Raw genomic sequence first — 26,476 nt, 5'->3', positions numbered from 1 at the left:
GAGCTAAGTTCACTGTACTTGTGTAGACCTGTAGAGGTGTTTACACCAGAGTCAACGCTGAGGTCAGATGCTAGCACTGGGGTCTTGGAGCGTATAATTAAACCTATATTGAATGGAACCGTATTCCCAAGGTGCTGGGTTGTTGCATGACTCCACACAGCCACAGTCTACCCAATCTGAAACCGTGTCAAGGCTGAGTGTTTTCATTTAAGTTCCCGCTGGGGTCAGAATCCACATGCACCTATAGGTTACCATGTACACATGGTCCCAACAGTTATAGGTTTCCACAGACTATCTGACTTTCATGTTTAAAATCTAGAAAGATGTGAATGAATGTTGCAATCTAAGATGATTATTATCAATATAGATTTGAAACCTCTTAGCTGTTGAGAAGGTTGTAGAATTTTGTACATTTTAATAATAGACGCTCCCAAGAAGCACAATTCAGATACTTCCTGGGAATGTTAAATGAAAACAGCACACAGACCATGACCAATGTATTAGTGAGTAGGTCTACTCTGGCTCTGTGTTTGTCCTCTTACAGTGAAGTAGGATCTGTCTCTGTGTTTGTCCTCTTACAGTGAAGTAGGATCTGTCTCTGTGTTTGTCCTCTTACAGTGAAGTAGGATATGGCTCTGTGTTTGTCCTCTTACAGTGACGTAGGATCTGGCTCTGTGTTTGTCCTCTTACAGTGAAGTAGGATCTGGCTCTGTGTTTGTCTTCTTACAGTGAAGTAGGATCTGGCTCTGTGTTTGTTCTCTTACAGTGAAGTAGGATCTGTCTCTGTGTTTGTCCTCTTACAGTGAAGTAGGATATGGCTCTGTGTTTGTCCTCTTACAGTGAAGTAGGATATGACTCTGTGTTTGTCCTCTTACAGTGAAGTAGGATATGGCTCTGTGTTTGTTCTCTTACAGTGAAGTAGGATATGGCTCTGTGTTTGTTCTCTTACAGTGAAGTAGGATCTGGCTCTGTGTTTGTTCTCTTACAGTGAAGTAGGATCTGGCTCTGTGTTTGTTCTCTTACAGTGAAGTAGGATATGGCTCTGTGTTTGTTCTCTTACAGTGAAGTAGGATATGGCTCTGTGTTTGTTCTCTTACAGTGAAGTAGGATCTGGCTCTGTGTTTGTTCTCTTACAGTGAAGTAGGATATGGCTCTGTGTTTGTCTTCTTACAGTGAAGTAGGATCTGTCTCTGTGTTTGTTCTCTTACAGTGAAGTAGGATATGGCTCTGTGTTTGTTCTCTTACAGTGAAGTAGGATATGGCTCTGTGTTTGTTCTCTTACAGTGAAGTAGGATATGGCTCTGTGTTTGTTGTCTTACAGTGAAGTAGGATATGGCTCTGTGTTTGTTCTCTTACAGTGAAGTAGGATATGGCTCTGTGTTTGTTCTCTTACAGTGAAGTAGGATATGACTCTGTGTTTGTCCTCTTACAGTGAAGTAGGATATGGCTCTGTGTTTGTTGTCTTACAGTGAAGTAGAATGGAAAGGCTGCTTTTGAAGCAGAGTTCACCTTTGATTCATGCGTGGGTAGATCCACATGACCACACAGACAGACAGACCGAGAAAGCACAGCTGTGTGTGTGTGTCTTTTTTATGTTTAGTGTTTAGAGGTAAAATAATGCTATTTTATCTCCTCTGAATCAGGATAGACCTGAGTTCTCTGAGGTGCTGGCCACACTAGAGGAATGCCTATGCAATGTGGAGGTATGGTGTTTTTCTATAGCATGTGAATCTACACAATGGTGGGAATAAACATATAAATATAAAATGCTGCTTACATTTTCAGAAGTTCACAGATTCCTAGCTTATGGCTTTCCTGTCTGTCCATGTGATACTTGTTGATGATAATGTCATACGTGTGTGTGTGTGTGTGTATGTGTGTGATCCACAGTTGATGTCCCCGGCTTCCAGTAACAGCAGCGGGTCCCTGTCCCCCGCTGGCTCCTCTGACTGCCTGGCGAGGGGCAGTCCTGGTCGGAGTCACGTGGCCGCCCTCCGCTCCCGCTTTGAACTGGAGTACGCCCTCAACGCCCGTGCCTACGCAGTCTGGACTCAGAGGTAGGGCATCACTAGCCTGGTCCCACATCTGGCGTTGCCTGGTGTTGATAATGACCATAGGAGTTGTCTACACAGCACAAACTGATCTTGGACCAGGCTAGTGTATCATATAGTCTTCTCCACACACAGATGACCACAATACCGAGAGAGTGGATTAGAGAGTTTCACTGTTTGAAAAGTTTATATTTTCTATTAGGGCACGTTGACCTCTGTTTCTGTGCTCTGTGCCCTATAAACTGGATTGCTAAGCATAACCAAGTTGAGTGTGAAGGCCAGTACTAGTAGGAATTCCATGGACATCATGTCTGGGCCTGTAAATGTGTGCTTTGTTGCAGCGATAGCACCCGCCTTGACCCACTGTTTGAGCAATAACGTGTACAACACTAGAGACGCTTTACTGCAACAGTTAGAGGTGTAGTTGCCCGGATACGAGTCAGGGAAAACAAAGGCAAGCAAATGCAATAAAACATACATGGCATTCTGACTAAGGACTAAAGACTCCACTGGTGACCAGCCCTGTAAGCCTGTGTGTGAGTGTGTATGTGTGAGTGTGTATGTGTGAGTGTGTGTGTATCTGTGTGTGTGTGTGTATGTGTGAGTATGTGTGAGTGTGTGGTTGGAGAGAAAAGGGAGTAGAGAGTGAGCCTGGCAACGGTCTCCAGGGACACAGTAACTGGAGTTAGATCTGTGTGTGTGTGTTCTCTACTGCTGAAGTGTCTGTCGGTTAGAAATGTCCTGGCAGACTGGCAGTTAATCGAATGTTTCATCCATTTTGTTTATACTAGATGTAAAAGTGAGAGAGTGTGGTTATTAGGTCCTGGGCTGTTACACAGGGGGTCATGCTAGATTCATCAGAGGACATCAGAGATGTGTTTACACCTGCCTCATCTAACTCCGCCTCTTCAATTTTTAATTATTTAATGAGATCATTATACAAAATGTGTCTGTACTATTTGATGCAGATTGTCGTATTATGTAGTAGTTGTTTATGTAAACAGAATCACTATATTCAACCTTATAACAGCTCATGTATGTTTTATTTTCAGCGAGGGACGACGTGGTTCCCAAGGTCCGTCTCTGGACGAACTGAGGAGGAATATGCAGTTTCCACCTATTGACCGAAATGGTAAAAAGCATATTAATGAAGATACTCATCAAGCCTTTACCGGTATTATAGAACTTCATCATTTGAAATGGATTACAGCCAGTTGGGTAGAATGTACATCAAAGCTGGTGTTGGTGTGTGTTGGGAAAGGAACAGGCTGTGGATCACCCCTAACCCCTAACCCCTGACCTCTGTGTCCTATCTCCTTCAGGGTACGTGTCAGACCCTATGAGCACCATGCGCTTCCACTCCAACTGCTGCAGCAACGGCAGCTTCGAGGACAGCAACTAACGCACATGGGAAGTCTTCCAGCTCCACTATGCACTATTATTGTAGGTCATAAAGCCATAACCTTATTTCTAAGTTTATCACATAGACATATTGGTTGATCTAGTCTTGAGTGTTCACTTTGGGTTAAAAAAAAAAGTATAAGCTATATCGTTATGTGTATTTCCTAAAGCTATTTACCATGTTCTGTGTTTATGGTGTTGAACTGTTTGAGTAGATTTTTGTGGTTTTTATATCTTGTAAATATTCTTCAGATAAGAGGCATTTTGGGGTTTTTGAGAATGTTTCATAGTATACCACCTGTATAGTCTATTCAGTAAAAACATATTTAAGCGTCAGAATGCTTAGGCAATTTGTGCTTTTTATTTTCAATAAAATAAGAGAAATCATTGAGTTTCATTCTATTGGATTTGACAGTGATAAACAAGATGCATCCTAACCAAACAAAACAAAATACATGATTCATAATGAATGGCATATGAAGAAATCAATTATCCAAGAATATTTAGAAGTAGAGGTATTAGGCTGCGTTTACACAGGCAGGCAAATTCAGATTTTTTTGTCCAATCATTGGCAAAATATCTGATATGATTGGTCAAAAGACCAATTGGTGGATAAAATATCAGAATTGGGATATCTGTGTAAACACAGCCTTAAAAGTGTGTGCAGCAACATATTTTTTGACACAAACTGTTTCCTACCTAGGACATTTCATAATTTCACCAACTGTTATTACTGTATGTGTAGTTATGTAGCTATTTGTTGTATGTTCTATGTATGACATACAATGTTTTCAAATGCATTGGGTGAATTATATTTCAATGCATGTCCATTTCAATTGGATTTAAAAATCCTCCAAAGGAATAAAATGTGATTCCTTAACTGACTGGAACTGAGATGGTTGAAATTGCATGGAATTGCTGTCACGACTTCCGCCGACGCTGCCCCCCCTCCTGGTTCGGGCAAGCTTCGGCGTTCGTCGTCACCGGAGTACTAGCTACTGCCGATCCCATTCTCATCACTCCACTTGTCATGTCTTGTCAATCACACACACCTGGTGCTCATTCCCCTAATTAGTATGTGTATAAGTGTTCCCTCTGTTCCCCTTGTCTTTGTGAGTGATTGTTTTGTTGTGAGAGCGTGTAGCTCGGTTGAGCTACATTTCACTGTGTTATTGCCAAGGTGGATTTTTCACTTGTATAGTTTAGTTTGACGCTTTGGGCGTTTGATTTATGTAAACGGATTAAACTCTGGACTTCGGTATTTTACCTCCTGCGCCTGACTCCTTCATTCACACCTCGTCACAATTGCAGAGATACAATTTCTGACATTAGATAGTCATATAAAGTTGTAGAACTTTATCACAAAAGTTATCACAATGTAAAATACGGAAATCTATCTCAAATCTTCTTTCTGAATATACGTTGAGCAAAACTATAAACGCAACATGTAAAGTGTTGGTTCCAAGTTTCATGAGCTGAATAAAAGATCCCAAAAATGTTCTATACACACAAAACGCTTATTTCTCACTCTGTTAGTGAGCATTTCTCCTTTGCTAAAATAATCCATCCACCTGACAGGTGTGACATATCAAGAAGCTGATTAAACAGCATGATCAGATCAGTACACAGGTGCACCTTGTGCTGGGGACAATAAAAGGCCATGCTAAAATGTGCAGTTTTGTCACACCACACAATGCCACAGATGTCTCAAGTTTTGAGGGAGCGTGCAATTGGCATGCTGACTGCAGGTATGTACACCAGAGCAGTTGCCAGAGAATTGATTGTTAATTTCTGTACCATAAGCCACCTCCAATGTCGTTTTTAGAGAATTTGTCAGTACGTCCAAAAGGCCTCAAAATTGCAGACCACGTGTATGGCGTTGTGTGGGCGAGCAGTTTGCTGATGTCAACGTTGTTAACGGAGTGCCTAATGGTGGTGGTGGGGTTATGGTATGGGCAGGCATAAGCTACGGACAACGAACACAATTGCATTTTATCGATGGCAATTTGAATGCACAGAGATACCGTGACGAGATCCTGAGGCCCATTGTCGTGCCATTCATCCGCCGCCATCACCACGTTTCAGCATGATAATGCATGGCCCCATGTTGCAAGGATCTGTACACAATTCCTGGAAGTTGAAAATGTCCCAGTTCTTCCATGCCCTGCATACTCACCAGACATGTCACCCATTGAGCATGTTTGGGATGCTCTGGATCGATGTGTACGACAGCGTGTTCCAGTTCCCGCCAATATCCAGCGACTTCACACAGCCATTGAAGTGGTGTGGGACAACATTCCACAGGCCACAATCAACAACCTGATCAACTCTATGCGAAGGAGATGTATTGCGCTGCATGAGGCAAATGGTGGTCACACCATATACTGACTGGTTTTCTGATCCACGCCCCTACTTTTTTTTTAAAGGTATCTGTGACCAACAGATGCATATCTGTATTCCCCATCATGTGAAATCCATAGATTAGGGCCTAATGAATTTATTTCAATTGACTGATTTCCTTATATGAACTGTAACTCAGTAGAATCTTTGAAATTGTTGCATGTTGCTTTAATATTTTTGTTCAGTATAAATAAAGAACATTGTCTGTGTAATTACGTCTGTAACCAGGTTTCCTTCGCAACCTTTTTATGCGAGTATAAAAAAATGTCACAACAGGCCTGATGGAAACAACTAATTTGTCGGTAAACTTTCCAAACGTTGACAAAACAAAATACGCTAGACAAGGTGGGATCTTTTTGTGTTGATAAAATGTATTATGCGAGAAATGGCAGTGGAAACATCTTTATGACATAATAACCATTGTATCAAAGTACGCTTGGAGTCACGCGATGATGTCACATGTTGCGTGGTCCTCCCACTACAACTCGGGAAAGCATGGAGTTTATTAAGCTACAGATTAAATAAGTTATGATGAACATCTCAGGTTGGTGAATGTGCACGGTCGTGAGCTTGATGTTCCTTTCCAATAAATATCGAGGGTCTTATTCTGGTGACATGATGATCAATGCTTGGCTGCCGTTTGACAAATAAAAATAATCTTGCACTCATCCATAATAATCATGTAGGTAGCCTTCCTACAAGGTATCTGCGAGCTGTTGGCGCATGTGCCAAGGCCAGAGTGGGCACATTCGCTATATGATGCAAATATTGTTGTGGCAAAACCATCAGAATAGTTGAAATTGTGATGGAAACCCATTTAACTTCTATTTTTTATTAGGTACATGGGAATTTAACTGCAAAATATATTTTTATGTGCACTACGTCATCACGCACAGCCTTTTATCCGCAACAAGTCAATTTGATGGAAACATCTCTGGTGGGAAAATCTGCATATTGAATATTCGCAGGAAAATCTGTCGCCAATTGGATGGAAACCTAGCTTGTGTAAACCAATGTATTTTCTCTCCTGTGCAAAACTATCATCCAATAAGGTCTCTGTGATCAACACAAAAATGTTGTGCTTTAAAGGCGCTGCATGGTCAATCCGACGTCCACCTTGGCCATGCAGCATTTAAGGTGATATGGCCTCTGCAGAAGTCAGGGTATTCATAGTTCTTGCGCTTCGCCGAGCAGCACAGCGCTGTTGTGAAGGAAGTTGTCAAGGAAGTGAGTTTGTGTTTATACAGGACCTCCCGCCCTCACCCACCATCAGCCAATCATGTCAATTCGGAACTATACGGAGCTCTCCGCATTGTTACAAAATCTGAGAGGCACACCGCGATGCGGTACGGAGCTCAATTTGGCCTCTGTGTGCCTCCAGAGGCTACGCGATTTCATCACACCATCCATACGGGGCCTCCGACCACATTTTCGGATCAAGAATAAATTGGCTCTTAAGTCAGGGGTGGCTTGAAGTGTTTATTTTTAATTTTTTTCCAAACCAATCATCACACAGATGTGCCCTGCGAAGTGTGTTAAGGTTTTTTGGGGGCAAGCTGACCTGCACGAGGCTGAACAACTATTAATTATTTAATTATTTCTACAGCGTGAGTGGAGGGGTATCTGTTTACAGGGGGGCTGGTGACAGACTGTGCTTGATACCTCCAGCAGACAAGGCATCACTGTTTGTCCCCTTTATTTATTAATTTATTTCACCTTTATTTAACCAGGTAAGCCAGTTGAGAACAAGTTCTCATTTACAACTGCGACCTGGCCAAGATAAAGCAAAGCTGTGCGATAAAAACAACAACACAGAGTTACATATGGAGTAAACAAAACATAAAGTCAAAAATACAACAAAATATATATATATACAGTGTGTGCGAATGTAGTAAATTATGGAGGTAAGGCAATAAATAGGCCATAGTGCAAAATAGTTACTATTTCGTATTAACACTGGAATGATAGATGTGCAAAAGATGATGTGCAAATAGAGATACTGGGGTGCAAATTAGCAAAATAAATAACAATATGGGGATGAGGTAGTTGGATGGGCTAATTTCAGAATGGCTGTGTGCAGGTGCATTGATCGGTAAACTGCTCTGACAACTGACGCTTAAAGTTAGTGAGGGAGATAATAGTGAGGGAGATAGTCTCCAGCTTCAGAGATTTTTGTAGTTCGTTCCAGTCATTGGCAGCAGAGAACTAGAAGGAATGGCGGCCAAAGGAGGTTTTGGCTTTGGGGATGACCAGTGAGATATACCTGCTGGAGCGCAGACTACAGGTGGGTGTTGCTATGGTGACCAGTGAGCTAAGTTAAGACGGGGATTTGCCTAGCAGTGATTTATAGATGACCTGGAGCCAGTGGGTTTGGCGACGAATATGTAGTGAGGGCCAGCCAACAAGAGCGTACAGGTCACAATGGTGGGTAGTATAGGGGGCTTTGGTGACAAAACGGATGGCACTGTGATAGACTACATCCAATTTGCTGAGTAGAGTGTTGGAGGCTATTTTGTAAATGACATCGCCGAAGTCAAGGATCGGTAGGATAGTCAGTTTTACGAGGGCATGTTTGGCAGCATGAGTGAAGGAGGCTTTGTTGTGAAATAGGAAGGCGATTCTACATCTAACTTTTGATTGGAGATGCTTAATGTGAGTCTGGAAGGAGAGTTTACAGTCTAACCAGACACCTAGGTATTTGTAGTTGTCCACATACTCTAGGTCAGACCCGCCGAGAGTAGTGATTCTAGTCGGGTGGGCGGATGCAAGCAGCGTTAGGTTGAAGAGCATTCATTTAGTTTTACTAGTATTTAAGAGCAGTTGGAGGCTACGGGAGGAGTGTTGTATGGCGTTGAAGCTCGTTTGGAGGTTTGTTAACACAAGGCCAGATGTATACAAAATGGTGTCGTCCGCATAGAGGTCCCCTATAAAACGGAAGGCTGCAAACATATATGCTACTATCAAAACCTTTATGAAAACACTCATTTTCATGACCTAGCCTTTGTTGGTAAAAAGGGTCAACCATTAAATATCTTAGTAAACATAAAAATGTATTCACAATTGTGGAGAAACTGTTACAGCGGTATAATCTCATGAGAACCGTTACAGCAATATCATCCAATGAGAATGTGACTCTGGAAAGAATGTGATCACAAAGAATGTCCTTCCAGGTCATCCTGCAGTCATCTGATTATCTCAAGTGCTGTAAAATAGATAGAGCAAACTTCATTCAAAATAATAGGCTTACAGTGCCTTCAGAAAGTATTCCCACCCCTTGACTTTTCAGTATGAATTTAAAATGGATTAAATTGAGATTGTGTGCCAGTGGCCTACACACACAATACCCCATATTACAAATTAAATAAAAATGAAAAGTTGAAATGTCTTGAGTCAATAAGTATTCAACCCCTTTGTTATGGCAAGCTTAAATAAGTTCAGGAGTAAATATTTGCTTAACAAGTCACATAAGTTGCATGGACTCACTCTGTGTGCAATAATAGTGTTTAACATAATTTTTGAATGACTACCTCATCTCTGTACCCACACATACCATTATCTGTAACGTCCCTCAGTCGAGCAGTGAATTTCAAACACAAATTCAACCACAAAGACCAGGGAGGTTTTCAAATGCCTCACAAAGAAGTACACCTATTGGTAGATAGGTAAAAAATAAAAAAGTAGACATATAATATCACTTTGAGCATGGTGAATGTATTAATTACACATTGGATGGTGTATCAATACACCCAGTCACTACAAAGATACAGGCGTCCTTCCTAACTCAGTTGCCGGAGGGGAAGGAAACCATTCAGGGATTTCACCATGAGGCCAATGGTGACTTTAAAACAGTTACAGAGTTTAATGGCTGTGATAGGAGAAAACTGAGGATGGATCAACAACATTGTAGTTACTCCACAATACTAACCTTAATAACAGAGTGAAAAGAAGGAAGCTTGTACAGAATACAAATATTCCAAAACATGCATCCTGTTTGCAATAAGGCACTAAAGTAAAACTGCAAAAAATGTGGCAAAGAAATGTACTCCTGAAAAACAAAGCGTTATGTTTGGGGCAAATCCAACTCAACACATCACTAAGTACCACCCTTCATACTGTATTTTCAAGCATGGTGGTGGCTGCATCATGTTATGGGTATACCTGTCATTGGCAAGGACTATGGAGTTTTTTTAGGATAAAAAGAAACAGAATTAAGCTAAGCACAGGAAAAATCCTGGAGGAAAACCTGGTTCAGTCTGCTTTCCAACAGACACTGAGAGACAAATTCACCTAAAACACAAGGCCATATACACACTGGAGTTGCTTACCAAGACGACATTGAATGTTCCTGAATGGTCGAGTTAGCTTTGACGTAAATCTTTTTGAAAATCTATGTCAAGACTTGAAAATGGCTGTCTAGCAATGATCAACAACCAACTTGACAGATCTTGAAGAATTTAAAAAAGAATAATGTACAAATATTGTACAATCCAGGCGTGCAAAGCTCTTAGAGACTTATCCAAAACCGTTGCCAAAACTGATTCTAACACGTATGTGGAATAAGTCAAAGGGTGTGAATACTTTCTGAAGGCACTGTATGTGTTATCTTACTTTCTTTTTCAGATATCAACAAATCTCAGATATTTAGAAATGGAACAACTGTGCAACTTACCCTTGTGCCAAGCTGTTGCTTTCTAACAGTTACTGTCAGTCAGTGCAGTTGTCAACAGAGGGTACGAGGTGTGGACAAACAGTGAAGAGTCTTCCACTGAGAAGGTGCTCAGCTGGTCAATCAGCTGTAGATCTTTGTTGTCTCCACTCCTGCTTTCTGTAACCTCTGCAGCCTCTTCCTCACTCGGTTCCTTCGTATCTTTAATGTCTTCTGGTTCTCTTGACGTTGTGACAGTAGGCTCAGATTCAGAGTGAATCTCTGAACTCTCAGACTGCTCCTGTGTTTCATCTCCATTTTTGGAAAGTGTTGTCGGGGCTGTTATCTCTTCCACTGTTCTTTGTTGCTCATCCAACCCCGACTTGTCTTTGGTTTCTTCAGTCTCTGCTGAATTCTCACTGATATTTTCAGGCCTGCCACTGGAAGCTAAATGGTTAGAGCACTGAATGCTTTCAACGTCAGTTTTGGAAATGTCTTTCAGATCCTTGTTAGCCTCAGACATCCCTGTCGTTTCTTTAAGCTCCTCTGAAGAACGTTGACCCTTCTCCTCTGGCCCGGCTGTGGCTTCTCCGCTGCTGTGTTCAGGTTCAATAGACAGTGTAAAGACAGTGACTTCTGTTTCTTTTTTCGGCTCCAGAAAGTCTTTGGTTGGCCCTGTTTCACTGGGTTCATCTTCTCTTGAGTGAGTACTCCTGAGATCTGATTGGATCACTTCCACCTTGTTATTACCGTTTGACTCATTTTCATCTTTTGTTGTTGAGCCTGACTCTTTAAGTTCATTAACTGCACTCTCAACAATGGTGTCACCTCTGCCTTCATCGGCTGCGCTCCTCTCCAAAGCGTTGGTATAGTGATCGTCCGGTTTCGGGTCCGGTGTCTTTATCGTTTTGGTAGGACTCTCTGGTATAGAAAGCTCGGTCACGTGTGCTGACTCTATAGACCTGACATTCGAATTAGACTCACTGATTGTATTATCAGAAGTAAGGTAATCTGGAGGGTCTATGAATGTCTCGAAGAACTTTGAGGATTGATGTACGTTCACCCAGTTAGTTACAATAACCCTATTTTCTTTCTCCAAGGTATCTAGAGTTACAGCATGTTCCTCATCAGTAACACTTCCTTCCTCAAGTACATTAGCTTCTTTACCAGATGCAATGCTTTCTTTTTGTGGTGTTTCTGACTGAGGTTTGAGCACAATGCTGGCTCCTTCTTCAGATGGCTTGCTTGCCCTTTCTGTGGAGTCGTCGTACCTTTTAGGTTATTTTTCCTTCAGATCTGATTCAGTCTCTGTAGTATCTTCTAAATCCATAGCTCTGGGTTCTGAAGCTTGAGCTTGTGACTCTGCAGAAACAACAGTCACCTCTGTCTTATCATTGTCTACTTTCTCTTTGCCTTCATCCAAGTTCTCTGTGTTTGTACCTGGGTCTTTATCTTCACTCTCAAGTATATAATCGTCAATTCCGTCCTTTGACTGAGTTTTTTGTTCAGATTGCTCTTGAGACTCCTCAGATTCCTTGAGATTCTCAGTCTCCTTCTCAGCATTCTCTAACGTAGCCTTCTCTTTGGATTTAACCCCAGTGTTTACTGGCTCTGGGTCTCCTACATGTGAACCAGCAGGGCTATCTCTGTTAGCTTCCTTTACATTTACGTCATTTAGCAGACGCTCTTATCCAGAGCGACTTACAGTTAGTTAGTGCATACATTCTTTTTTTTTCATACCCCCTGTGGGAATCGAACCCACAACCCTGGCGTTGCAAACGCCATGCTCTATCAACTGAGCTACATCCCTGCTGGCCATTCCCTCCCCTACCCTGGACGACGCTGGGCCAATTGCGCGCCGCCCCATGGGTCTCCCGGTCACGGCCAGCTACGACAGAGCCTGGATTCGAACCAGGATCTCTAGTGGCACAGCTAGCACTGCGATAGACCACTGCGCCACTCGGGAGACACTTCCTCTGCCTTAGATTCTTTGTCCTCGGTGTCTGCATCCTGATCTACTTTGCTGTCTTCACTTGTCACTTGCCTCCTCCTGGTCTTCAGCATTTTCCTCTGTCTCCACCTTGTCTAGTTCATCCGTCTTTGTTTCTGCCTCCATGTCCTTTTCATCAGCCCTGTCCTCTACTTCTGTATCGTTCTTACCTTTGGTGTCTTGGCTTGTGGACTCTATCTCCTCTCTTGAGGTTTCACTCTGAGCCGTAGAGTCTGCAGCTGTCTCTCCATTCTAAGCATCTACCTCACAGTATTTTCTCTCTGTTTCTTCCCTGTTGACTAGGGTCTCTCTGGCCTCAGTGCTGTCTCCAGCAATTGGAGCTGAGTCACTCTCTTTGTCAGATTCATCTTTCTCATCCGCATTATCTTTGACATCAGTTGTTGCCTTGTCTTCTCCTTCATCTGCTTTATCTTCTTCAACCATTTCCCCACTTTCTAGCTTGCCCTCGTTCACAATTTCTTCTCCAACATTTTCTTCCTTTTCTGCCTGCCCAACCTTCTCTTCACTCTCCACCATATCTTCTACTTCTGCTGCCTTATTTCTTCATCTGTTTCTCCCTCTGCCTTATTTCCTTCATCTGTTTCTCCCTCCTCTGCCTTGTTCCCTTCAGCATTTTCTCCACCCTCTGTCCCCTCTTCTGCGTTATCCTCCCCATCGTTCACACTTTCGTCTACCTTACCCTCACTGACTTTCTCTTCAACTTCTCCAGTCTTTGCTTCCTCAATCTCCTCCTTTTTCTCTTCCTTATCATCTCCAGTCTTTTCTCCATCTTTTACTTCCTCTACTTCAGTTTGGCCAATCTCATCTTCTACCTTATCACTTGCCTTATCCTCTGTAGTAGTCGCTACTCCAACTTCATCCTTACCAGATTATTTTTCTGATCTGTCTTCCATCGTAGCCTGTCCTGTGTCACTCTCAGGTTTGTCTTCCGGGCTCATCCTCACTCTTCTCATCTCCCAGCACAGACAGTGGTATCTCCACTTTTCTCTGACGTGCTGTTTGAATTCTCTCCTTTGACTTCTGTCTCTGTGCCTCCAACCATGTCCTCCTCCTCATCTCCCTGCCTGTCTTTGTTAGTTATAGACGTATCTTTATGGCTGAGGGATTCCGACTCTGCTGTGGGCTCTGCCTTCATCTCTACTGATTCACTCTCAACCACCTCAGCCCCTGCCCCATTCGTCACAGCTGTTTCTATCTCGGTCTTGCTCTCTGGTTCTTCTGGTGCAGACGACTCATCGTCCTTGGTGCTTTTTGTCTCCTCTGCCTCCTTTTCTGGCTCCATGGTGGTATGTCAGGCTCCATGGTGGTATGTCAGGCTCCATGGTGGTTTGTCAGGCTCCATGGTGGTTTGTCAGGCTCCATGGTGGTTTGTCAGGCTCCATGGTGGTTTGTCAGGCTCCATGGTGGTTTGTCAGGCTCCATGGTGGTTTGTCAGGCTCCATGGTGGTTTGTCAGGCTCCATGGTGGTTTGTCAGGCTCCATGGTGGTTTTCTCCTCCTGCTGCTCTTCTACACTAGTTACAGAATCACTCGCTTTTGCTGGCTCGTCTGCCTGAAGCTCCACAGTCTCATCTTCTGCCCTTCTGTCCTCAGTTTTTTCAGCCTCTGTTTCTATTTTGCTGTCTGTCTCTTCTGTCTGTCACCTCACTGGCCTCTTCAGTTTTCTGTTCAGACTCTGGTGCATCATCTTCCTCCTCTTTCTTCAGCTCAGTGCTGACTTCTCCTTGTTCCTCGGAAGCACTCTGTGAGTCACACTTCACCTCCTCTGTACTGATCTGACGCTGCAGAGTAAAAGCCATAATTTTCTCCGGATACGCACCTAGAGAAAAAAATGGGTGAGGAGGTGAGTGACCGATGAAATGTTGTTACACACTAAACATAATGCATAGGTGTTAAGGACAAATGACTGAAACTTGCACCAGTGGTGTCCTGTTGTTGGGTTTTCTCAGTGGGGTCTTCCTCTGTCTCAGTGCTTGTGTCACTCAGCTCTGGTTCTGAGTGACTCTGGGCCTCCTTCAAAATGGCCTCCGCTAGTTTCTCCTGCACAGACTTGGCTTGGGTTAGGCGTGGGAAGGAGACAGAGATGTGAAGCTTGCAATTAATACACTTTACATGTCAACCGACACTAATAGTATCATCATATCCAAATAGAACGTCATGAGGAACCATACAACAAAATAAAATAAACCCAATGATTGGACAATAAACTTCATTTCAGAGAGAGACTCATTTTAATATTCTGTACGTGCCAATTGAAGGCGAATGGTATAATGTATATCACATTCAGATGTTCAACATGCATGAAATAAACAAACAAAAAGCAATACAGATAAACAAACGAGAAAGTATAGTTAAATAATTGTTGAGTGATTTTGTGATTGGGTTGGACAAAATAACATAAACTTAACAAGGAACACAGGAGAGCAAAACAACGTAATATGTTAAGTATTCAGTACAAAATTGTTCATTTAGAATGTTAATGAACTATTTGTTAACCTCTACGTGTCACGAATTCAGCCGAGGCTGCCCCTCCTCCTTGCTCGGGCAGGTTTCGGCGTTCGTCGTCACCGGCTTACTAGCCACTACCGCTCCATTTATCATCACTCCATTTGTCTTGTCTTGTCTTGTTTTGTCAATCACACACCTGGTACTCATTCCGTCATTAGTCTGTGTATAAGTGTTCCCTCTGCCCCCTTGTCCTTTGTGAGTGATTGTTCATTGTGGGAGTGAGTAGCTCGGTTGAGCTACTCTTTACTTGTCTCAAGGTTGATTTTCCCTTTGTGTTAGTTTCGTTCTGTCGCTATATACGCTACATTATTGTACACTGAATAAACTCTTGATTTCGGTGTTTTACCTCCTGCGCCTGACTCTGTCATTCACACCTCATCACACTACGGGATCGGTGTCCCGTATACGGGACGATTGAGCTAACGTACGCTAATGTGATTAGCATGACTGTTGTAAGTAACAGCAAACTTTCCAGGACATAGACATGTCTTATATGGGCAGAAAGCTTAAATTATTGTTAATCTAACTGCACTGTCCAATTTACAGTAGCTATTACAGTGAAAAAATACGATGCTATTGTTTGAGGAGAGTGCACAACAACAAAAAACGTATCACGGCAACTGGTTTGATACATTCACCTCTGAAGGTAAATAATGTGGTTACATTCAGTAATCTTGCTCTGATTTGTTATCCGAAGGGATAAAATGTAGCATAGTTTTGTTTGATAAAATCCATTTTTATATTCAAATGTTGGAACTGGGTTCTACAGTTTGAACCCCTGCTGTCTCTGGCTCCAAACCCACCCCGCCCGGCCATCTAGATGTGTGAAAGTTATCGTATAAGCTAATGATCCATCATGTATGACATTCCTGGGAGTGTATAAACGTACATTTTGTATTACCATATCATTTTTGTATGTTCTCTATAGTTATGTACTCGAAAATGAATCAATTGACCAATTCGGCAGATTTGGGCAGACTTGATAGAAAATAGTCCAGTATTGCAATGCTTAACTGGATCAATCTGAAATTCTGCACACACACTGCTGCCATCTAGTGGCCAAAATCTAAATTGCGCCTAAACTGCAATATTATATTGTGGCCTTTCTCTTGCATTCCAAAGATGATAAAAAATTTAATAAAATAAAAACGCATGTTTTTTTGTTTGTATTATCTTTTACCAGATCTAATATGTTATATTCTCCTACATTAATTTCACATTTCCACAAACTTCAAAGTGTTTCCTTTCAAATGATAACAAGAATATGCATATCCTTGCTTCAGGTCCTGAGCTACAGGCAGTTAGATTTGGGTACGTCATTTTAGGTGAAAATTGAGAAAAAAGGGTCAGATTCTTAAGAGGTTAAACCAATTTTGAGGAAGAACTACCTACGGTAGAGAGAATTTATGTTTATAAAATGATAGTCCAAAAATACTGGCAACCATTAGAATACAAACACACATGAGACCAAAAAATCATGTTACCACTCAACTCCAACAGCCATCTCATTTCTCATCACAATTACAAAGCGTAAAGGAGAATGAGAAAAGCTCAGACAGGTCCAACACGCAGCAGGAGATGGTTTCCCCCAAGCCCATAAGCAACACTCAGTAGCACCTTTTACACCACTTATGACGCAATAGCATGTATAACTCTATCTTATTAACATGATTAACTATCTTATCAACATGATTAACTGTCTTATTAACATGATTAACTATCTTATCAACATGATTAACTATCTTATCAACATGATCAACTGTCTTATTAACATGATGAACTATCTTACCAACATGATTAACTATCTTATTGACATGATTAACTATCTTATTAACATGATCAACTATCTTATTAACTATCTTATTAACATGATTAACTATCTTATTAACATGATTTTGATAGTGTACCATAGATACGTAGACAGAGCATATACTATGCTTCTATTAACAATTTCACAGAAATATAGGTAACTTATGCTTTGTTCATCATCTTTAAGGCTGCCTATGATGGATGTTATGTATTCATGTAGCTGTTATAAAGATAGTATTCAGACCCCTTGACTTTTTCCATATGTTGTTACGTTACAGCCTTATTCTAAAATTGAATAAATAGTTTTTCTCTCATCAATCTACACAAAATACCCCATGACAAAGCAAAAAACTCAACTATCACATTTACATAAGTATTCAGAACTTTTACTCAGTACATTGTTGAAGCACCTTTGGCAGCGATTACAGCCTCGAGTCTTCTTGGGTATGACGCTACAAGGTTGGCACACCTGTATTTGGCGAGTTTCTCCCATTGTTCTCTGCAGATCCTCTCAAGCTCTGTCAGGTTGGATGGGGAGCGTTGCTGCACAGCTATTTTCAGGTCTCTCCAGAGATGTTCGATCGGGTTCAAGTCCAGGTTGTGGCTGGGACACTCAAGGACATTGAGACTTGTCCCGAAGCCACTCCTGTGTTGTGCTTAGGGTCGTTGTCCTGATGGAAAGTGAACCTTCGCCCCAGTCTGAGGTCCTGAGTGCTCTGGAGCAGGTTTTCATCAAGGATCTCTCGGTACTTTGCTCCGTTCATCTTTCCATCGATCCTGACTAGTCTCCCAGTCCCTGCCGCTGAAAAACATCCCCACAGCATGATGCTGCCACCACCATGCTTCACCGTAGGGATGGTGGCAGGTTTCCTCCAGACGTGACGCTTGGCATTCAGGCTAAAGAGTTCAATCTTGGTGTCATCAGACCAAAGAATATTGTTTCTCATGGTCTGAGAGTCTTTAGGTGCCTTTTGGCAAACTCTAAGCGGGCTGTCATGTGCCTTTTACTGAGGAGTGGCTTCTGTTCGTCTACCATAAAATCCTGATTGGTGGAGGGCTGCAGAGATGGTTGTCTTTCTGGAAGGTTCTCCCATCTCCACAGAGGAACTCTGGAGGTCTGTCAGAGTGACCATCGGGTTCTTGGTCACCTTCCTGACCAAGGCCCTTCTTCCCCGATTGCTCAGTTTGGCCGGGCGGCCAGTTCTAGGAAGAGTCTTGGTGGTTCCAAACTTATTCCATTTAAGAATGATGGAGGCCACTGTGTTCTTGGGGACCTTCAATGCTGCAGACATTTTTTGGTACCCTTCCCCAGATCTGTGCCTCGGCACAATCCTGTCTCTGAGCTCTACGGACAATTCCATCAACCTCATGGCTTGGTTTTTGCTCTGACATGCACTGTCAACTGTGGGACCTTATATAGACAGGTGTGTGCATTTCCAAATCATGTCCAATCAATTGAATTTACCACAGGTGGTCTCCAATCAAGTTGTAGAAACATCTCAAGGATGATCAATGGAAACAGGATGCACCTGAGCTCAATTTCGAGTCTCATAGCAAAGGGTCTGAATACTTATGTAAATAAGGTATTTCTGTTTTCTCTAAAAAACTGTTTTCACTTTGTCATTATGGGGTATTGCGTATAGATTGATGAGGAAATTGTTTTATTTAATCAATTTTAGAATAAGGCTGTAACGTAACAAAATGTGGAAAAAGTCAAGGGGTCTTAAGCTACCTAGTATCAAATATCAAAATGCCAAACAAATATCAACATTTGTATTCAAATGATTGGTGCATGATAGCGTGGTTGACGCGACCCACGTGACTACACAGCGAAGAGCTGTGTCATTCAGACTAGGTGGATCAAGCATACAGTGTAAAAGACACAGGATATGTTACTTAAAAGTATACTTTTCCTACAACATTTAAAAGCTCATATGTGAATGTTTGAGGATTTCAAACATGCTCTTCGGTACATCCATGTACACATTAACTATGTTTAACCAAGTGCTTTTTATGATATTTGAAGTATTTTTGGCAACTTCGCATAGTAAGGAATGAACAAGCCCCAACATGCTTGTGATATGTATGTTTGCCGAGTTTCAACAATAAGCGAGATCTAACTTCTAGTAAATACAATAATCAAAGCCAGGAAACCCGGGCAGGCCTTTATTTATTCAGCCATTAAGACCTGGCACCAGTGGAGGCTCCTCAGAGAAGGAAGGGGAGGATCATCCTCCTCAGTGAAATGTCATAAAAAATAAAAATAGTGAAACACTAAAAAAGTTATCCTTTTTAGATAAAACTATACTAAATATATTCATATGTCACCAAATGATTGATTAAAACACAGTGTTTTGCAATTAAGGTCTATAGTAACTTCAACAGCACTCTCTGGGGTAGCACCATGGTGTAGCTGGAGGACAGCTAGCTTCTGTCCTCCTCTGGGTACATTGACTTCAACACAAAACCTAGGAGGCTCGTAGGCTTCACCCACTTCCATAGACCTACATGGTAATTATGACCACTTCTGGAGGACAACCTCCAACCAATCAACGCTTTTGCAGTATGAACTGACATGTTGTCCATCCAATCATAGGATTAGGATCAGCGAATAAACCTAGTGTGTTGTATTGGGGTTGTGCTGATTAAAAGGTGAGGGTGTTCAATACCAATTGGTATTAAAAGTATAGCTGGTTAACAAGGAGCCTTTCATCAAGCCGCCTGTATTGCTGGCATTGCCTGCTTTTTGGAAAGTCAGCCTTGGGAGAAAGAGGGATCTGAAGAACATCGATCATTCAGCTAAACGCCAAAACAAAAGCAGGGAGCATATAAATGCCCACATCAGATTCAAGCTTCTGGGAAAAAGCCGCATCGATCATGAGGAAGGTCTGTGTATTCAAACTGCACCACACAACGAGAAAGTAAGAAGAAACAGGGATGTTCTCAAGCGGCTTATCGACACCACTGCATTTTTGGGCATGCAAGAATGGGCTTTTAGAGCACACGACAAGAGGGAAAGTTCCGCTAACAAGTGCAACTATACAAGGAGCTTGCAGTGGTAATTGCACGTTACGATGCTTTACTTGCTGAACATATGGAACTGTCTACTGTCTTTTTCTGGGATGTCGAAATCAATTCAAAAGCTTCCATCGCATCATCCATTAAAAGTTAGATTAAAGAGAGCAGTTGACGCGGCGCAATTTTTCGCGCATGCTCAAGTAGGCTTTCCACTTTCCTCCGGTATTTATTTAGTAAAGACGATAACACATAATCACTCCGGACAGACACAAGCAAAAACTCAGTACATAAATGTTGCAGCAGCCTAGGCTACACCTAAACATTAGAGATCTGACATGCTGTATGGGATGAAAACGAGACTATCTTTCAGTCTGATCAACTGTAGGCTACTAATAAGAGCAGATGCATACAGCCTATGTGCCCTGTCCATTTGGTCAGGGTAACTAATTGGTAACTTTATGCATTTATAGTCTATTTGTGTGTCAGGAGAAAATGTGAATGTGATCAAATTTGGTTTATATTCCAAATTGGGCTGGCTAGGCTCCCTATACGTTTTCAATCCAAAATTATTAACTGGAATTAATCAATCAACATAATAGTGATGACAGATGTGAGTAAATTTTTTTGTAAGGCCTACAGTTGCATAGGCCTGCATGATGCAAACATGCATAAAGCAAGCTCAGCCCTGTGAGTTCTATTGTCTATTTTTAACCTTTATTTAACAAGGCAAGTCAGATAAAAACAAATTCTTATTTACAATGACGACCTACACCGGACGACGCTGGGCCAATTGTGCGCCGGCCTATGGGACTCCCAATCACAGCCGGTTGTGATACAGCCTGGAATCGAACCAGGGGGTCTGTAGTGACGCGTCAATATTTTTTTGTTGTTGTTTTTTTTCATTTAGCAGATGCTCTTATCCAGAGTGACTTACAGGAGCAATTAGGGTTAAGTGCCTTGCTCAAGGGCACATCGACATATTTTTCACCTAGTCGGCTCGGGGATTAGAACCAGCGACCTTTCAGTTACTGGCACAACGCTCTTAACCACTAAGCTACCTGCCGCCCCAATCCTTAAGCACTGAGGTGCAGTGCCTTAGACCACTGCGCCATTTGGGAGCCACTCTATCAGTTGTCTCTGTGTCTGGGTAGAGGAAATCCCACTCCTAATCTAGTCTAAATATAATTCATATGAACAAGTATAAGGTTGCAGCAGTTTGACAGGGTTTTCATCCCCCCGGGCCCCAGGGGGTAAAAAATTGTCCCCCCACTCTGGGACCTATGGTGCCACCAGTCTGCTTGCAGTTGTCAGTTATGTGGGCGAGATGTGCAGTCTGTGTTTAACTTCATGGAGAAACTTGTTGTTCAAATCTACAATGGCGCAGCTGTAATGGAATGTATCTGCTATTTACAGCAATCCTGTTCCCTGATTTTTATTTTTTTTATTTTTTTGTCATTTAGCAGACGCTCTTATCCAGAGCGACTTACAGGAGCAATTAGGGTTAAGTGCCTTGCTCAAGGGCACATCGACAGATTTTTCACCTAGTCGGCTCGGGGATTAGAACCAGCGACCTTTCGGTCACAGGGAATACAGAATATTTATATTCAAATGATGCACCTTGATTTTATGCACTCTCTCCCTCCGGGCAAAATCCTCCAACCTCTTGATTTCGATCTGATGGAGACACTGGATAGGATGGAAGGACACAGGAGGACAATGTTTACACAGAGGCAGGCACAACCCACCAATCAGAGCAGTGGGATCATTGTCACTAGGACAGGGTCACATTCAGTAGAGCACAACGTACTGAACGTTCAGATAGAAATATGTTATGTAGAACAGAAATGCCTCTGACAAGTAGAGATAAGTATCAGGTCAGCTCTACTCATTTCTATGTCATGAGTCGAGTAGCACAGAAATGTCATGAGTAGAGTTGACATGATACTTTTCTCTAAATGTCAGAGAGGTATTTATGTTCTACAAAACATATTTCTATATCTGAATGTTCTAAAATGTTGTGGCCTCCTGAACCCATGTCCCTCTCACCGGTCCGGGGTGAAGTTTCCCCTAGGTACAGATCTGGGATCAGCTTCCCCTCCCCCAATCCTAAGCTTAACCACTAGTGGGGGGATTGCAGAACTGACCCAGGATCAGCATTTAGGGCCAACTTCACCCTACTCCCCCTCTCATCTCCATGTCCAGCACCTTGTGGAAGATGGCCTGGGCCAGGCATTCCCTCACATGTCCCCGGTGGGCTCTCTGCATCACCTTGTGTCTGAACTCATTGTCTGGGACTATCCGCCCACTCCTGGTGACACATCAGAAAGTGTTACTATCAGCCAGGACGGTCCTCAAAAGAAGAGTTTTACTATTTTATCATAATAGTTATATCCACCACATTCTGTGTCCCATACACTTCTGTCATCAACACTGTCATAATCGCCACAATCATCATCACCATCATCATCATTAGCTCTAGTCCAAGGCTTATGTGTGGCTTCAAGCCACAGGTAACGCCCTGAACCATAGCTACATCATCATCAACTAATACAAACTTTGAGGGGAATGTTGCTGATGAGCATTAACAACTGGTGTTCTTGACATACCAGGCCAGCTCTCTGGAGATGTCTTCTGATCCTGGTGTTGTTGAAGTATCCATTAAGGTGTTTGTCTGTCAGACTGTTTTAAAGTAGTCTAAAGAGAGAAATCAAGTATATTACATTATGACAGAAAACATTGTGAAAACATCATACAAATTGTATCAATTGAATGTGTCTAATTTGTTCTTTTTCAGTAAATTGGATTGTGACTGGTGCCCATATGTCTAAAGAAAACAACCCATCTAATGAATTGTAGTGATTCACATTCTGTATCACCTCTTCATGTAAAATAGTAAGTCTGCTGAATTTAATTACAATCTAGCCTAAATGTAGGCCAATGAGTGACCTGCACCATTAGTAACAACAACAACAACAAACTGTTCCATGTTGTTTTTCTTATCAACTAGGCTACCATGGTGTCAGGTGGTTTACCCACGAATCCTACTGGGCACAGACGTCAATTCAACGTCTATTCCACGTTGGTTCAAAGTACTTTCATTTAAATGACGTGAAAACAACGTTGATTCAACCAGTGTGTGCCCAGTAGGATATGTTCAACTTCAATTCTGCCCAGCTCTTTCCAACACAGATTTGATTTCCTAGAGTGTTTGTCAGTGGGGCAACAGTATCCTCACGCTATCAGCTCTATTACCAGTGTCTGGTTAGGCTACTGTATGAATTAGACGGAACCCAATCACGCTTTTGTGACCGTGTCTTTCTCTTCTGCGCTATAGGCCATCGGTATGGACTTTTCATAGGAATAGGGTCATCCGAGCATGTCCAAGAGACTTAGGATTCGACCCAAATGGCACTCTATCCATAGAGCTCTGGTTAGAAGTAGTGCACTATGTAGGGAATAGGGTATCATTTGGGACGTCCTAAACACTAAAGTAGGCTGCTACCCCAAGCTATTCTGAGTGGTCCAATTATTTGGTTTTAGGAAATCTCAGATTAAAACTGTCATTAACTATCAATAAAGTGCATGACAACTTTTATATTGGGCAATATTCCATACTTAACTCAGTTGCATTAGAAGGCAAAGCTTTTCTCCGTGCTAAACAGAAGAGCCAAATAACCTATTAATAAAAAGTATATGTTTTCCAAACGCAAATATTAAGCTATACATTTTCAATTCTCAAGAAGTAGCCTATGATTACCAGCTGTAGACTACCCTAACACCTCTATCATCACTAGTATACATCAATCTGTAGAAAATGTCAAAAGAATGGCACCTACCCTACGTTCAGGTGGCTCATGATTTCGGGATGCAGTATTTTATAATAAACGGAGCGCTCCGGGTCGGAAGACTGTCTGCTCTGCTCAAATACATGCAGATACTGTTTCATAGAACAAGACGATAAAACATTTCCCTATTCGAATGCCCGGCTCGCAACACACGGGTGATCGCTGACTACTTGCTACACTTCTTCCTCAGTGGAACTGAATGACATTCACCGTTGCTATGGAAAGTCACGTTACGATGCTATCGAGGAGGCTGGTCTCCACTTAGAACTACAGTAGGCTACAATTATTATTTTTCTGTTTCAGCAGGATCTGTTTTCTATTCGATTCTAATATAGAAAGTATCAAAATTCTTGGCCCTAGATTCTATTCTATTCCATGTTTTATTTTATTATTATTATAGCGTTGAACTCATGCTCTAGTGTCGGTCTACCACCAAGACCCACTCAATGTGTCCCTCTGCTGGAGATGAGAGACCAGATACACTGACTACCACAATTACTAACAGCCCCATGATATAGGAAATAACCCCAAATCCTCACAGTGACGAATTAGACAACATTTAGGCAGGCCTACTGTAATGCTATGGTATGCAGACATAGCAGGTTGCAGAGCTCCACATTTATGGTACATTCTACATAGGTGTAATATAGGAATATAAAATAAATACTGTTATTGGAAGTTTTCTTACCTTTTAGTCATTTAGTAGGGTGGGAAAAAGTCAAGTGCGAGCATTTGTTAACAAAATACATTTTTTGGAAGGGGGGGGGGGGGGGGGGCTGTGGGATTATTTACAGTAAAATACTATTTGAAGAGGTAGGGTTTCAGATGTTTTCGGAAGATAGGCAGTGACTCTGCTGTCCTAGCTTCAGGGGGAAGCTGGTTCCACCATTGCAGTGTCAGGACAGAGAAGAGCTTGGACTCCATAGGGGTGGGAGGGCCAATAGACCAGAGGTGGTAGAACGGAGTACTTAGATTGGGGTGTAGGGTTTGAGCATAGCCTGAAGGTAGGGAGAAGCAGTTCCTCTTGCTGCACCGTAGGCAAGTACCATGGTCTTGTAGTGGATGGGAGCTTTGACTGGAAGCATGGAGTGTGTGGAGGAGCAGGGTGACATGGGAGAACTTGGGAAGATTGTACACCAGGCGGGCTGCGGCATTCTGGATAAATTGCAGGGGTTTGAGGGCACAAGCTTTACAGGTGTCACAGCATGCTACACATTTACTTCTGCCAGACCGTGTATGTCTGTCTCTTTAGCCTAATTTATACCTGGCACTGAAATGCCTTGATCTTGTCCACATTCTGATTGTGCCCACATTTTCAGACATCAGTCTACACATGGTACTAAAATATGTCTCTTATCAATCCACTGTGTCCACATTGTTACCTGTATGCTAATTATTTGACAGGTATTTCTTCCAAAATAATATTTGTTTATTTAAAGACCCATTTTGATGGTGCCACCTGACAATGATTTTGGAGTGCTGGAGTCCAGATCGGTTTACACTTGTAAGAGATTCAGACACAATGCGTGCCTGACTACCTCCCGAGGTCAGGAAGATCTGATCACAATCAGGTCACAATGCATATCTTAATCATCTACACCTGTCTAAAAATGTGGGCACAATCAGAATGTGGATAAGATCAGATCATATGACACATGTTAGCACAAGGTATAAACGGGGCTTTAGGTCAAGGTTGCCAGTCTTTGCTCGGGAACAGTTACTGGTCCTCAAAAGATGCTTCTTGCTAATGTCAGTGAGCAACTGTTTGCTGAAGATTCCTATGCAGTGCAGAAGTTGATCAGTAGAGAGAGCCATAGGTCTTTGTAAGGATGTTTGTGGAATTATGACAGTGTTCCCCCTACTGACCATATAGGGGCCGCAGTGTTGGATCGTTAAATTTTATTCAAGCATAGTGCTAATGATTCAGACGATCACGGTCTTGATGATTATTGATCAGGGTTGGGGTCAATTTCATTTAAATTCCAGTCAATTAAGAAATTAATCCAAATTCTCCTAATTGAAAAGCATTGAAGAAAATTGGAATTTCAGTGTACTAAATTGACTGGAATTGAAATGGTGTTGACCCCAACCCTGTTATTGATTACATGAACAAGGTGTTTTAGTGCTAAGTTGAGACAGGAGCCTGCACATTCTGCAGCCCTCTAGGCAAGATGGACTGACCTTAGGGCAATACTGGCAAATGCCAGATGGTTTTTATTCGGGTCAGAACTGACCAGAATTGACTTATTGTAGCAGGTTAGGAGAATTTACACAGCAGGTTAGGATAATTAACGTAGCAAGTTAGGACAATTATGTTAAAGTTAGAAAAAGGGTTAGGGTTAGCTGTATCCCATCTAGCAATGAGTATGCCAGATGGGCTGGTCCATCTTTAGCCCAGTGGTGGGGGGGGGGGGGGGGGGGGGGGGGGGGGTGTTAGAAATGAGCCAGGCAGAATTGTTGGGTCAGTCTGTCCAGAGGTGAAGAGCAATGGCATGTCTTCTGAGTTCAGCATCTCCTTCACCCTCACAACCCATACTCTTGTATTATATACACAAGACTAAATATATATTCATACAGTGGCTCGTCGAAAGTATTCATCCCCCTTGGCATTTTTCCTGGAACCTCGAATTAAAATGGATTTTTTGGGGGGTTGTATCATTTGATTTTGAAGATGCAATTTTTTTTTTTTTTACAAACTAGAAATAAGACAAAAAAACTGAAAACTTGAGCGTGCATAACTATTCACCCCCCCAAAGTCAATACTTTGTAGAGCCACCTTTTGCAGCAAT

At 42.2% G+C, this 26,476-nt stretch overlaps 1 protein-coding gene and 1 pseudogene across 2 annotated transcripts in view; one reads left to right on the top strand and one right to left on the bottom strand.

Moving 5' to 3' along the window:
* tnni3k (TNNI3 interacting kinase) overlaps positions 1-3,518 on the top strand; it is a 52,578-nt gene extending 49,060 nt beyond the window's left edge. The window contains exons 26-29 of the mRNA XM_084172092.1: positions 1,644-1,703; positions 1,891-2,057; positions 3,104-3,183; positions 3,374-3,518. Of these exons, the coding sequence (XP_084028218.1) occupies positions 1,644-1,703; positions 1,891-2,057; positions 3,104-3,183; positions 3,374-3,453 (387 nt within the window). The 3' untranslated portion in view covers positions 3,454-3,518. The remainder of the gene's footprint in view (positions 1-1,643; positions 1,704-1,890; positions 2,058-3,103; positions 3,184-3,373) is intronic.
* A 7,025-nt stretch (positions 3,519-10,543) lies between these two features.
* On the bottom strand, positions 10,544-22,501 carry LOC311137582 (annotated as a pseudogene). The gene is made up of 6 exons: positions 22,449-22,501; positions 22,021-22,150; positions 14,427-14,598; positions 13,972-14,326; positions 12,469-13,780; positions 10,544-12,154 (listed from the first exon to the last, which is right to left on the bottom strand). The product of its transcript is annotated as an uncharacterized misc_RNA (transcript).
* Between the last annotated feature and the right edge of the window lie 3,975 nt (positions 22,502-26,476).

Source organism: Coregonus lavaretus (assembly GCF_964263955.1).
Source record: "Coregonus lavaretus genome assembly, chromosome: 11".
NCBI classification, from domain to species: domain Eukaryota; kingdom Metazoa; phylum Chordata; class Actinopteri; order Salmoniformes; family Salmonidae; genus Coregonus; species Coregonus lavaretus.
The sequence above is the reverse complement of the archived record's forward strand: the minus strand, read 5'-3'. Positions and strand labels throughout refer to the sequence as shown.